General features: G+C 35.7%; 1 protein-coding gene across 1 annotated transcript in view; it reads right to left on the bottom strand.

Moving 5' to 3' along the window:
* Positions 1-659: 659 nt before the first annotated feature.
* Positions 660-15732, bottom strand: part of lepr (leptin receptor) — a 40562-nt gene continuing 25489 nt past the window's right edge. The window contains exons 11-20 of the mRNA XM_073851857.1: positions 15470-15690; positions 13357-13508; positions 12861-13014; positions 8458-8540; positions 8154-8370; positions 7571-7774; positions 7363-7440; positions 7000-7093; positions 2853-2928; positions 660-2701 (exon numbers count right to left, since the gene is read on the bottom strand). Of these exons, the coding sequence (XP_073707958.1) occupies positions 1946-2701; positions 2853-2928; positions 7000-7093; positions 7363-7440; positions 7571-7774; positions 8154-8370; positions 8458-8540; positions 12861-13014; positions 13357-13508; positions 15470-15690 (2035 nt within the window). The 3' untranslated portion in view covers positions 660-1945. The remainder of the gene's footprint in view (positions 2702-2852; positions 2929-6999; positions 7094-7362; positions 7441-7570; positions 7775-8153; positions 8371-8457; positions 8541-12860; positions 13015-13356; positions 13509-15469; positions 15691-15732) is intronic.

The following is a 15732-nucleotide window of genomic DNA, read 5'->3' on the forward strand; positions in this document are numbered from 1 at the left end:
CAATGACGTCCACATAGAAAGCAGAGCATGCCTAAGAAATGAAAGAAGGAACAAAACTTCACAGACAGAATCTCCACCTCATAAACTAGCTATATTTTTTCATGAGATCAGCTAATAATTTTTAACTCTCATGACAAATGGATAAAGATATAAATATGTCTATTAATATGTCAGTTTAAAATGTCATTTTTATTTTCAGTGTTATGTTTGAATGATTGAATCCTGAATTGTATAAATAAATAAAATAAAGGAAAAAAATGGTTATTTGTTTATTTATTTATTTTACTATTAGTCCTGCATTTAACTCTCATAACCCATGGGTAAAGAAAAGCATTTGGCAAAATGCCTTAGAAAAGCAACTGTGCTAAAAACAAGAACAAAGAATTTGTGGCATCTGAAGGATTTTTTTCTGAAGAACAGCGGGCACTTTAACTGTTCAGGACAAACAAGAGACTCATAAACTACCATTAAAAAAAAAACAGCTGTGAATCATTAAGAATCAAGAGTATGTACACTTTTACACAAGGTAATTTTGGACTATATGTAATCTACTGTAAACTTTTATTTTGGTAAAATAATTAACATTTTGCAGATTCTGCAAAGTGTATGTAACTTTTGACCTCAACTGTTGTAACTATTTTAAGAAAAAACACCAGGCCATAACTGCAATAAATAGTTTATTCTGACCAGAAAAATAGACATAGAAGAAATACGTATGTACTGTACACACATTCATAATGATGCTCTGACATATATAACCAGTCTTATTCACTGAGTTACATTCAACCCTCATTTCATCAAAAAATACCATACACTGAAAATAGATGACATTTTGTAGACTCAAAATATTTGAGTTTCCAAAGAACACAGACCTCACTGACAAAATATACATTCATATTGAATGAATAAGCTCGATGTAAATGCAGACAAGAGAGCCTATTTCTTCACAAAGCTGATATTTTAATGGACGCCCCTTCACTTATGATAACCTGGACTTGATGAAGCACCTGAAATGCCCAAACAGCCACTAAACCGTGACTCTGACCACACACAGTCCTTTCTTCTTTGCACTTCATTCCAGTTAGTGTGGTCTTTACAAGATTTTACTTCAGTCTTCAAACACCTACGAAAGATTCCATGTGATGAAGATGGAAAGCAGCGAGTTCTGGAAACGACAGGCCGATCATTAACCCGTCACTGAGGCATTCAGAGTTTAAACTGTGCTTGGACGGCCTTTTCAACTGAGCCTGGGAAATCTAGCTGTGAAAACCTCAAAGGTATAATATATCAGGGACAAGTCAAATGGATCATAAAGAGTCATCTGAAACACTAAATCCTAAAATAGGTTGAGGGTGGAAAATAGGGCTGCACTATTAATCAAAATAAAAAAACGAAATACCTTAGTGCAATTATCAAGGCGTGAAAGACTGTGATTTAAATACAAAAATATGCACTGCATGTTTTTTTTTAGGTGTGACTTGGTTCAAAATAAACTTATTTTAAAGGCTTACTGCAGTTTTTTCTGTAGTTAATGGTTTAAATGAAGTTAAGACAGCCATAAATATTAGTACTGTAATTTTACAGTTTATTACTATTATAGTATTTATTTAAATACTTTTAAATGCCAAATTCTTCAGCCATACTAGCAAGCACCGAAAACCAGGAGCTAAAAAAATTCCGTTGTGCTATTTTATATCACGATTTTTATCAGGAATTTTTTTTTTATTATTACATTTTAAAGATCATGCAGTCTTGTCCCTTAAAAAAAAATTATAAAATAATATTTGTATTAAACTTGCAATTTTTTTATCCGGAATTTTTTTTTTTTTTTTCGCAAATTGACCAGCCCTAGTGGAAAACCTCTGAGGCATTTTGTGGACCACCATCCAGTGAAGAAAAACATTATCCCACATCACCACAAAGTGGTGCTGTTTGTATTATTATTTCAGGGTGGATTAATGGATTCAGTCCGAAACTGAGGCAGATAAAGAGGAATGCTGTTAGATACATGATTGGAATCGACTGTTGTGGATTTTTTTCCTTCCAGAAGAGGCCTGGCCTCCACCCTCATAACTATTTCGTTTTTTTCCTGTTCACCTTGTGTTTCCTCCATCTCTTCTTTATTTTCTTCCTCCTCTTCGTTCAACTCGAGGTAGTAGAGGTCTTTAGCTACACCTGTGCTTTCTGAAGCTTCATAATCTTGTTCCGATGTTTCCGAGAACTCTTCCACAGAATTATAGGAGCTGGAATGGCGAGGATTGGCGCTGTCAGAGCACACATGGTTCTCCATGTCCCAGAGTCCTCCAGGGAAGGAGCCAGAAATGTCAGAGTTGTTGGCAGAGAAGTTGCCTTCGTCACTGGAGCTGCTTAAACTCTCCTGCTGCTTTCGAAGGAGACTGGGCTGATTGGAGAGGAGAACGGTTGAGTATGTCACTGAGGACTGGCCTGATGTTTCTGGGGTAGCAGCAGCAGTAGAAGCCTCCAGAGATAGAGGTTCAGAAGAGTCTGTTAAAAGGGCAGAATCGGTAGTCGTTTTGTCTCCAGAGTTACACATGAGAACTTCTTTGTCTTTTTCACATTCAAGCGTGACGGGATGAAGCTTCTCGATGATTTCCACCTCACAGATGCTTTCAGAGACCAGCAGCAGTGGACAAGCAGTGAGACCCTCTGAGTGAGGGAACAGCCTCTCCATGGTGTCAATCTGCATAGAGAAAGAAACAAACAAATATATTCTGAATGTGTTACTTCATTTCCTCCCAGCTGTTTATCATGGATGTGGTTAAATGCCTTATGTTTTCATTTATCAACTAAACAACGGTCCTCTTTTTGACTCTGGATCTACTCACACTGACCTGCCTGAAGTCCATTCCTTTGGCCCAGGAGCAGTTGTTGGGATTTGGAACATCCTTCCACATCAGTTTTTTCATCCTGTAAAAAATAAGTACAGGTCAAGCACTGTTTGCAATCCAAAACTGTTGTAAACAAATATGTCAGTGGATTTTGATGTGAGAGGACAACAGAGGATGGACTTTGTTAACTGGAAAAAGCATTATTGTGGATTACAGACTTGTGCTTTGGCTAGAAGCAATGGTTTTGTTTCTTAGAAGAGCACACAGGTTTTCTTAGAAACACACGGTTAATTGACGGACTGGAGTCGTGTGGATTAGTTTGGATTATCGTGATGTTTTTTTATGTTGTTTGAATTCTTAATCATGACGGCACCCATTCGCTGCAGAGGGTCTGTTAATTCAAACTCGTTTACATTTTGAAAATAAAACGTGAAAATGAAAAATTCAAACTTACATTATTGTAATTTATGAACGAAAACATTTTGTAATAGTTTGATGTACATTTCCATGTTAATGCAATGTCTGATTTTAAAATGGCTTTAGAAGAATGAATTTTGAGAGTTGGAAGTTTTCAACTGATGTATCATTTCTTATGATTTCTAAAGTGTGATAGGGAAAAGGCAACAAGGAAATCTGTTTGTGATAAAGGTCAGAACTCCTGTTATGACGATTTTTTTGCACTCTTGTCATAAATTAATCTATTATTTTTCCTACATAATTTGTAACACAAAAACAATCTATTTAGGAGCCTTTGATCTTTCCAACAATATATAGTTTGTCGTGATTAGATTAGGATTTATTTGTAAAATGGTGAAGTAAACTTGGGTGTCCCATAGAGGGGATGGTGACAGTTAAGGGGCAACTATTTTTTGCTTTTATTTTGCTTTATATTTTGTTGTGAACTATCCTTTTATCAGAATCTAGAGCAGATCGAGATTCTATCACCCACATTGTAAAATCCAAACTTTTGCCACTCCTTTCTGTGGTACACAAAGTCCTGATATTTCCAGACAGATCAAGTCTAAGCAGATGGGCAATAATATGATTGTATTTGTCACCTTAGTAATTATCTCTGGCATAACTTGTGAAATATTTACCCTCGAGCAAACCACTCTATTGCTAGGAATGAGCATTATTCTAATTTATGTACATTACATACTGTAAAACAGTTTATGTATTTTATATCTAGCATTCATTACAATCGAATAAATCCCATACGAATCAGCTTACAATGCCTTACTTTAATTCAAACAACTGGCCAAAATCAATATATACTGTAGCTTCCTTAAATCTTTTTAATGTGTTCTTCTGCTAGATCAAAAGTAATCCAAGTAGATAAACAGTAGGTCTATGAATTTGTAATATGATTTGACTCTTTTCCAAGGATTTTTCTTTCAAGGGAACCCCGGGTATTAAGACTTGTATGGCTTAATATAACATAAATGATGTCTCTTAATGAAATATGTAGTAGAAAACCCATGTAAGATTTACATTATTTAAAAAATCCACATTGTTTTATAAAGCAATAAGCCCCAAGAACACGTGGTTTACAGTGAATTTATAACAGCTAAGGGGCACTGTTAGGCATGACGTGACGTATAAATCCACCTTATACTAAGGGGCCATTGAATGCTTAAATCTGATTTTCAGGGAAACGCACAGCGAAAGTAGTTCCAAGCAGCTCTTGACCGCATCACATGTTTATATCACTTCGCCACACGATTTCAGTTATTTTAAAGGTCCTTACAGCAAAATAACCTAAACCCACAACAACACTGGCCAAACAAATAAATAGAGTAAACAACAGGATAAAAACAACAGATTATTTTCAATGTTTTTGTCACAAAATTACATTTTATGATGTACGGAAAGCACATACTCTATTTCTCCTACTCTCTCTCCCTTACAGAGGCACACACATACAGTTTGCATACATGCTAATGTTGTTAGCACTGCTCTAATGATTAACAACTTAAAAACTACATGACATTTCTCACAACCGAGGTAACAAGGGCATTTTCCTGAAGAAAATGAATTTAAAGTTTCACTATAAGTAGCGACGCTGTTGCCGATCACTTTTGAGAGACGCACAGACTGAGATAGGTAATTCACAAGTTTAATCTCTCTCTCCCTTTCTCTTTCCGTCTGTCTGTCTAAACTTCATTAATACCTGCATTAGTTTGCTATCAATGGCTCAAGTGTTGTTACTAGGTCTAAAATGATGTTTTGGAATTAGCAACAAAGGCGCTGAATGAGCTGCGTAAGAAAATAATCCTACTCACAATAGCATTTTAAGGACAAAAACCCGACAAATGTCTTGAAATACATCATCTGATCGATGTCTTCAGATGTGGTAACCGTAGTATAAGCGGAATGGTTGACTTCGGTCTGTTGAATTCTGGCTGCGTCACCACCTCGGGTGTGCATTATTTTCTAAAAATTCAACAGTCCCCATCCTCAATTATTCCTTACGTAAACCACGGCTTCCCAGGGCATATTGCTTTTATAAAACGATTATTCCATATGCGTAGTAAGGTATCACAAAATAAAACAGAGCAAATAAAGTGTAATTACATTAATAAAAACAGTATTCTTCTGCCAAACAATGTAGTGGTTGCCGAGCAATGCACAGGTAAAGGTAAACAAGGGTCTATGTCTGAGTAATTTACAACAGCTTTGAACGTGACTCAACCAATCAGAATCAAGGACTAGAACTATCTGTTTTATAATACATATTTTGGACTATGGGGGGTGCCGTTATTTCATTTTCGTCTATTGGTTGCACTCGGTAAGCACCTACTGGTGCTAACTGTTGCTATTTTTTACCACAAGAGCTCACAGGTGGCAATGAATATAAGCGTAGGCTTAAACCAAATGCTGTACTATTGATTGCTTCAGTGGCTGTGGTGTCATGACAAGCGTCTGCATGTTTACATCCTGTCAGGATTGCATCTAGCAATTCTTATCTCTGCTGTTTGTAAGCTTTTTCAGTAGTTGTGGTCTACTAAAAGCTTCAGGCTAAAGTGGAGAGAACACAGACGTGGGTCTTTAGTAAGTTTTATTTGTCCACAAGCATCTTCCCATTCTTTTTTCCTTTTTTATTATCGCTAGAAAAGCAGTGAAGACTTACATCGCTTGTCTTGTTGCCCTTCGACTCAAAATTACAATCAAAAGCTGCAAAATGTGGCATTGTATAAGTATTTTAATTTCTGAGCTGTGTATTCAAAGTTGTGTTGCGGTAAAAATAGCAACATGTAGCGCCAGTAGCTCACCAAGTGCAAACATTTGACCTCAAAATATGTTTCACGAGTTCACACTTACATATAATAAACTGGGAATGGGTTATGCGTACTTGGCGAGCTGTCCGATGGACGGGCTCTGAGCTCGGAATTTTGGCTCGAACTCAGAATACCCCCCCCCCCCCCCCCCCCGTTAGGATAGAAATAGTTGTAAGTGTGGAGAAGGGGTGGCGGAGGGATGCTAAAAATCTGTCAAGGAACAGAGGTGAGGCTGCGGTATAAATACACATCTGTTACTTAGGTTGATTGCTGATTGCGCTCCTTATGTTCATTGTTAATTATCTGAACGTGCTCCTCCCGAACTTTGTTAATAAAAACATCATATAAAACAAATGGATTTTTTTTAAATCATGTAAATCAGGGGTGCCCAACCCTGTTCCTGGAGATCTACCTTCCTGCAGACTTTAGTTCCAACCCTGATCAAACTCACTTGTCTGTAATTATCAAGTGCTCCTTCAGATCATAATTAGTTGGTTCAGGTGTGTTTGATCAGGGTTAGAGCTGAACTCTGCAGGATAGTATATTTTCAGGAACAGGGTGGAGTACTCCTGATGTAAATATTTCAAGTGTTTTCCAATACATATTTCAGTAAGAGACATCATTTATGTTATATTAAGCCATACAGGTCTTAATACCTGAGGTTCCCTTTCAGGCCATTTTTTAGCTTTGGTTTTACTCTCTAGATTAACCCATTATCCATTGGTAAATATGTATATAAAACTAAATGTCACATTAAAGCCCAGGATATAATAACATGGGTAAGGTGCAGTACCTCACTGGGCCCTCTAGGGGTCACAGACAATACATAATTATACTGTATTTTGACCGCAAAAATAAGTTGTAGGTCTCACTGGTTTTGTGACATCAGAAGGGTGACAAACAGCACCACTGACAGGAACGCAATGATCAGTAGGAGTATGTATGCTGCAGGGTCTCCCCTAGTAGCTGGATGACAAAACAAAAGAGAAACACATTTTCCTATCAAAAACATGATTTTCATACATTTTCTTTAAATTAACATGTCTAATATTTTAAGACAGCTATTTGTATAATGTGTATTTAGTTGTCAAAAACAAATAAGTCAATAAAATGCAATGAATGTAAATCAGAATCCCCTCGCCAAGCACTAAACGCACGTAAAAATGTCTTCAGGGGTTTAACTGATCACATGATAACGTCAGTGCATTAGTTGATGTCACTGCTGTAAAACCCACCAGTGTATCGCACCGGCTCCCCTTCACCATCCACAAACACCGGATACAAGGTGAACTCCTCTGAGCCATAAAAACGACCTGTACAAAAACAAATTACACTGTCAAAGTTAATTTATACTGCTAAGGATAAACCTTCTTTTTTATTTTTTTCATGTACTGATATGTAAATGTGAGGAGCATGTTAGGAATATCAAGTCAAATAACTTACGGCAAAGGGAGAGATCTCTCGATGCCGACTGAACTCTGACCCACTGCAGCCTCTCAAAGAGAGACGCGTCCTGTTCAGGGTTTTTGTTCAGGTCTAACCATTCAATGACAAATGACTGAGGCACTGGATGATCAGATAACAGGCTCCAGGAAAGATACACACAGCTAGCATTTGCAACTGCGCTGAATGAACGTACACAACGTCCTAGAAAAGCAAAGAGGAAATTGATTCACATAAATAGGGGAATCTATATCATTTCTATGTGAAAAACATGTAGGATGCAGGAACAGATAATAACAAGCCGGAACAAAATATCAGAGTACCATTGTGTGTATGTAATAACTAATTCAAAATCTCCCTTCCAAACAGCCCTTTTACCAAACAAACACTAAGCTATCAAAACAATTACTTGAAAAAAATTAGGACTGGATGAAATAAAGCACCATCAACAGGCACATGAACAGACACATAATTTGCTTGAAGGCAAACTTCTTGTTCGTCAGACAAAAACAATGGAAACATTAGAGTGCATGAAAAAAATTCACGTGATGTTACAGGAAGGGTATGAAGCAAGTCAGCTCACGTTTGGGTTGATGCAACAACGTCATGTTTCTATTCCGTGTAGAGATCCCTAAAGCGTTGCGAGACATTACGGTGACTGTGTGCGCTTCCTTCCTCCACTGGAATGAGTGAAACTGAGCCAAGGTTGTTTCATTTGACCACATTGCTTTGCCCAAGGCCTGGTGTTCAATCACCAGACCCTCCACGCAACTATATGGATCTTCTGCTAGTACAGGCTGCTAAAAGTGGCAAAAAACATTTAAGCTTAAACATTTTATATCACACTTATTTTGTTGCTACAGTAAATCAAGTTAATATTTACCAACCTTAAAGATCAGTGTGACATTTGTCACACTCTTAGCAGGATCCTCTTGTATAATGCGCCAGAAGTCTGGTCCCATCTCTGGTGCTGAAATGACACACCATACAGCCATGATTATCTCCAGGACACTACATCTAATGTTCAAAGAGGATATTAACTCTTTCCCCGACAGTGTTTTTGAAAAAAGAAATCTACCAGCCAACACCGGCATTTTTGATAATTTTCACAAAATTTCATGGCACCACAGAGTATTTTTTTCTATGTTTCATTCTAGCTTTAAGCAATAATTTTAACACTTGAATGTAGGTAAGTTTCATAAAAACATTTTGAGCAGAGAGCTGAGAAAATCACATTTTTATCAAATACTACATTTGGATGATATTTGGTACAATGATCAAAGCAAAGATGCAGTAGATTGCTTCCATCATCACCCCCCATGCTTGCAAAATCCTAAACCACTTTCTGGATCGACATTTCACTCAGTAACGTTAGGCAGTTTTCATTTTTATGCTGTTTATTGTTGATGATCGCATAATTTTTCATATGCATGCTTGTTTCTGCATCTTCCTTTTTTATTAGTATATTCTGTGAGATGCGTATTAAAGTGATGCATATACCAGTGAAAATGTGAAACCCCGGAAAATTCTGTGTTTGGTGGAGAAGGATTGTCTCAGGAATGATAGAAAATTCAGTTTTTGGCGGGAAAGTGTTGTCTCATGAATAATGGAAAATTCTGTTTGGTAGGGAAGCATTGTTTCATGCATAACAGAAAATTCTGTGTTTGGCGAGGAAACATTGTCTCATGGATAATGGAAATTCTGTTTTTGGTGGGGAAGAGATGTCTCATGGATAATGGAAAGGAAAATTCCATGTTTGTTGGGGAAGAATTTTCTCATGGATAATGGAAAATTCCATGTTTAGTGGGGAATAGTTTTCTCGTGGATAACGGAAAATTCCGTGTTTGGTGGGGAAGAGATGTCTCATGGATAATGGAAAGGAAAATTCCATGTTTGTTGGGGAAGAATTTTCTCATGGATAATGGAAAATTCCATGTTTAGTGGGGAATAGTTTTCTCGTGGATAACGGAAAATTCCGTGTTTGGTGGGGAAGAGATGTCTCATGGATAATGGAAAGGAAAATTCCATGTTTGTTGGGGAAGAATTTTCTCATGGATAATGGAAAATTCCATGTTTAGTGGGGAATAGTTTTCTCGTGGATAACGGAAAATTCCGTGTTTGGTGGGGAAGAGATGTCTCATGGATAATGGAAAGGAAAATTCCATGTTTGTTGGGGAAGAATTTTCTCATGGATAATGGAAAATTCCATGTTTAGTGGGGAATAGTTTTCTCGTGGATAACGGAAAATTCCGTGTTTGGTGGGGAAGAGATGTCTCATGGATAATGGAAAGGAAAATTCCATGTTTGTTGGGGAAGAATTTTCTCATGGATAATGGAAAATTCCATGTTTAGTGGGGAATAGTTTTCTCGTGGATAACGGAAAATTCCGTGTTTGGTGGGGAAGAGATGTCTCATGGATAATGGAAACGAAAATTCCATGTTTGTTGGGGAAGAATTTTCTCATGGATAATGGAAAATTCCATGTTTAGTGGGGAATAGTTTTCTTGTGGATAACGGAAAATTCCGTGTTTGGTGGGGAAGAGTTGTCTCATGGATAATGGAAAGGAAAATTCCACGTTTGTTGGGGAAGAATTTTCTCATGGATAATGGAAAATTCCATGTTTAGTGGGGAATAGTTTTCTCGTGGATAACGGAAAATTCTGTGTTTGGTGGGTAAAAGTTGTCTCATGGATAATAGAAAATTATGTTTGGTAGGATAGCCTTGTCTCATGCAAAACGGAAAATTCTGTGTTTGGTGAGGAAACGTCTCATGGATAACGGAAAATTCTGTGTTTGGCTGGAACACTGTGTCATGGATAGACAATTCTGCGTTTGGCGGGGAAGGGTCATCTCATGGATAATGGAAAAATCAGTTTGGCGAGGAAGCGTTGTCTCATGCGTAACAGAAAATTCTGTGTTTGGTGAGGAATCGTCTCATGGATACAGAAAAATGTTTGCGTTTGGCTGGGAAACACTGTCTCATGGATAAGGAAATTCTGTTTTTGGTGGGGAAGAGTTGTCTCATGGATAACGGAAAATTCTGTGTTTGGTGGGGAAGAGTTGTCTCATTAATAATAGAATTTTCTTTTTTGGCGAGAAGGCGTTATATAACGGAAAAATTACACATTTAGTGGGAAAGGATTGTCTAAGGGAAAGGGCTGTCAGCCTGTCGGGGAATTCCATGTTTGGCGGGAAAAGTTAATAGGCTGTGATATAGGAGTGCATTTTTTAAATATTTTTGTCTAAAAGAAGTATCTTATGCTAATCAAGGTTGCATTTATTTGATTAAAATATAGTAAAAAGAGGAACAATTTAAAATAACTAATTATTTAACAAAATAATATTTAAATATTTTTAAAAATATAATTTATTCCTGTGAGCGAGAAAACACTGTGCCATAGATAACGAAAAATTCTGTGTTTGGCGGCGAAGCGTCTTATTGACAATGAAAATAATGAAAAACAATAAGATTGGATAGATGGGAATAGAATCTGGAAAAGTTGGGACTTGAACTTGGATCAGACATGATGCAGCGCTTTCTACAATACCATGGCCTGGTTTCATAGACAGAGCTTAGCCTAAAACAGGATTAGGTTCAATTAAGATACTTTGGTAATTTTTATAAACAGCTAAGACTTACATTTTAGTCTAGGACTAGGCTTAAGTCTTGTTTGCGAATCCAGGGGTATGGCTCCAACATTTTTGTTTTGCTAGAAGGCTCACTATACTGTATAATGAAATACATCTACCTTATCTGTTACTTGCAAGTCTTCTCTCAGGCATATTCCTACAACTCCGTACTTACTGTCACTGACAAGAATTATTACATCCTGTAATGCTGATGGCAGTCTGCTAGCAACAGTTACTTCAAAAGCAAGAGCTCTGGCACCAGCAGGCAGCTCTGCTCTAATGTAAAGACGTTAGAAAGGTGCTGTGAAGAGCTGACAAATAGTGTTGCGGGCACATACTGATCTCCACCCCAGCAGTAGCGTTCCAATTCACATTCCTACAGCGATATGTAAGTTTAGAAAGTCATGGTGGGTGATATGTGGTGCAATTTCCAGTAATCCTAATAGACCTGATACCGTAATTGTGTTCAATTCAAAACATTCTCACTATGGAGACAAAGTCAATTAATATACACAGAGCCATTTAAATGATTACAATCACACTGACAAAAAAAAAACTTTGCAGCTCCAGAAGCTGCATATGAACTAATTTACTCACTGAGTAACTTTATTTAGGATGTCAGTATGTTTATTATAATGAATGTAAGAAATTAAAGCAACTTTAGTTTTTTATTATTATAAATTACCATAAGCCCTCTAAAACATCCTTGTAAACAGTACTCATCATGACTCATAGACATACAGACAGGTATAATAAAGCAGGTGTGTGTTCACAATAAGTATGAAGAATCACATGGGTTCTCAAGGCCAAGACAAAGAAATGTTTCTTTTGTCAAATCTTTTAAATTATGTTTATCGTTTTAAATCAGCTGGCAAGGTTTTTTTTATCCTGCATATTCTTTTCACCAGTTCCAGTTTGGTCTATCTTCATTGACTTAGAGTTTGTTTTAAGCTGTTGTCATATATTGACAAAGTACTGTGGGTTTCATCACAAACACTGCTCAGCAATATCTAACTTTATATTGTCCTTAAATGTCAATGATATATAATGAATTTGAGTTACACTGGGGAAGTCATTACTCACACTTACAGACACCCCAAAGCTATTTAACATTAAATCTGTCAAAATGTTTTCATGGACTGGAAGATTTCAACAAAAATCCATCAGACTTTCCATGTATTTTATATTACAGAAACCCTAAGAGGCTATGAATTTTCAGTTTTGTTTTTCTTGTGACCTCAAAGACTTACATGAAGGAGAAGAAATGGTTTAATAAAGTTGTTACTTTTGTTTTCTTTGCACAATAAAAAAGCATTCTCGTACTTTTATAAAATTATGGTTGAACAACTGATGTCACATGGACTATTTTAATGATGCCCTTACTACCTTTCTGGGCTTTGAACATGGTGGTTGCTTTGTCAGAAAGCTCTCGTATTTAATCCAAAATATCTTAATTTGTGTTCCGAAGACGAACAAAGGTCTTACAGGTTTGGAACAACATGAGGGTGAGTAATTAATGACTTTTAAGGATTCAAGCTGAAATAGCTCCAAGATATAACCAAAAAAAGATAGGCATGCCATGCAAAATTATGCATACCTCTTAGTACTTCTGGATTATATAAGCTATTTAACAGTAGCAGAACTATATTGATAATGTTACCTTTCCTGTTGTAAACAACTGAAGTGTAACTCGTGCTCCAGTCACTCGAGTATCCTTTGCCATTCAGTCTTTTACAGCGAACTTCTACTTTAAACTGAACACAGGACTCTTCAAGCTCAATCTCTGCCTGTGTTTCCAGAAGAGGACCAATGACCTGTAAGGGGACATAACACTTTTCTGTAAATGCCATAGAAAATTGCAGACCTTATACCTGAGTACACAGTGTATCGTCTTCCTTCTGAAATCTAAAAGGGATAAATTGAAAATGAAGTACTGAGATGATCAGTGGACCCAGTAAGAGTAACATTTAACTTTTTTTTTTTAATACATGATCGGCTTAGCTTATCATTTCAATTCCAAACATCTCAATTATACAGATAAACAGATCAGAGTAAATGCAGTAATTCATTGCCAGCCTAATTTCTTTGTCCACCTGAGACCACAGCCTAATTTCTTTGTCCACCTGAGACCACAGCTTCCAGAAATTTCTTCCTACCTTCCATTGCGTATTTGCCATCCCACGCAAAGACACAAAGCGCAGTTCGTACTCCATGTCGTATACAGGTAAACGGGGGCGTCTCCAGCTTACACTCAGGGTTTTATTTGGCAAAGTTGTTGCTTTCAGGTCTGAGGGAGGAGATGGTTTGACTGAAAGAAAAAAAGACAGGGGAAACTCTTATTTATCTCAGTTTGCAACGTGAATAGAGGGGCAAGCAGGGACAGACACAAGTAACTGGACATAACAGCAGATGGTCACAAGAGACACAAAAAGTTTACATTTTTCAAAAGTAAACTTTGTGTTTTTTTATCTTCAAACATTTATGCACCAACATTCAAAAAAACATTGTTTTTGAAAGAAATAAATACTTTTATGCAGCAAGGACACATTACATTGATCTAAATTGAAGAATTCATGCAAATAAATGCTGTTCTGTTGAACTTTATATTCATAAAAAATCCTGAAAAATATAATGGATTCAAAATAAAAAAACAATGAACAGAACAGCTACCTTTAGCTGTGAATATGTAGTAATAAAGAAATGTTACTTAAGCACCAACTCAGCATATTAGAATGGTTTCTGAAGAATCACGTGACACTGAAGACTAATGAAATAAATTATATTTGAAAATACACTGTTGTTCAAAAGTTTGGAATCAAAAGTCACAAAAGCTGCATTTATTTGATCAAAAATACAGAAAACTGATATTGTGAAATTTTATTACAATTTAAAATAATGGTTTTCTGTTTTAATGTCCTTTAAAATATAATTTATTCAATTGATGCAAAACAATGTTTTAGCATCATTACTCCAGTCTTCAGTGTCACACGATCTTTCAGTAATCATTCTAATATGCTGATACAAATCCTTTCTAACTGAAGTTTTCACTATCACCTTTTTTAGTAATTTAACATATCCTTGCTGAATGAAAATATACATTTCAGAAAATAAAATGTTCTGACATCAAACTTTTGTACTTTGACACCAAACGCTAGTGTATACTGTTAGAAAAGATTTCTATTTTTAAAAAATGCTGTTCTTTATACACTTTACACATAAAATAAACAAACCAAAAAAAATATTTACATATTAGAATGATTTCTGAAGAATAATGTGACACTGAAGACTTCACAGAAATACATTTTCACAATATTACTGTTTTTTCTGTATTTTCGATCAAATAAAATGCACCTGTGATGAGCATAACAAACATATTAACACATATTAAAAAAATGACTGATCCCAAACTTTTGAACGGCAGTGTGTATTTAAAATATATAAATAAAATTGTAATGATACTTCACAGTATTACTGTTTTCCTATATTATTTAAAAATAAATGCAGCCTGGGTGAGCATAAGAGTCTTTTCGAAAAATTGTTCAAACTCAACATTTTTGAATAGTAGTGTATGTTTATAAATATATTTAATTACATTTACTTTTTAAAATAAATTTATTTTTAATTAAAATTATTATATACTATTATAGATATGGGTCAAAGAAGAAGAAAAAATTGTAATACTGCTTTAAATCATTTTTCTAAAAAAAACTATTTAAAAGTTTTGTTTAATTTAATTGCATTTGTGTTTGGCGAGCGTGTTTTTCTGAGCAAAAAATAAATATTATACATTTTTTACAGAAGACACCCAATAAAATGTCATTCAGTGTAATAACCTTGTCAGGCAGATTTACAACAAAAATACATTTTTAAAGACTAATTCTTTTCACCCTAAATACTAATTATTGGTAATTCTACATCCTAGGCCATTTGTCACTACGATTTTTTTTTACTAATTTAAAACACAATAAAATTTTATATGTTCCCTTATATTTTATATATTTTAATATGCACAAGTCATTATTTCAACCAAATTTTGACATTTTATTCTCCAAAAATGTATTTAAAACCTTAAAAGTAGACACTTACTTACATTTTAAAGTGCTTTCTATAGACATAAAATCACTTTTGTAAATTTCTTTTGATGTCTTTGACCCATATATTTAATTTTCACTGATATATTCCAGTCTAATGTAAGCAATTCAGTCTATAATTGAAAGTCAACAGAAAACTGTCACTTTTTCTATTGGAATGAAAAACTTTGAAACTCACCATAGTCAATGGGTGCAACATACACAGGAAATGATCTCACTTTGCCACGCCCTCCTTCCACTTCCAACCAGATTTTGTAGCAAGAGAACAGGCTAAGGATTTTTAAAGTGCATTCTCTGTCGTCTCCTGCTCCAGGCGGACACTCCTTTACTGAAGACATGTTTTCTTCAGCTTCTTCGCTGCCCTCCATCTCTGTTATGTTCTCACATGATGTATATTGTCTACAACAAAAAGCAATATCTTCACCATCTGTGCAACACTCA

Source organism: Garra rufa, chromosome 12 (genome assembly GCF_049309525.1).
Source record: "Garra rufa chromosome 12, GarRuf1.0, whole genome shotgun sequence".
Taxonomy (NCBI): domain Eukaryota; kingdom Metazoa; phylum Chordata; class Actinopteri; order Cypriniformes; family Cyprinidae; genus Garra; species Garra rufa.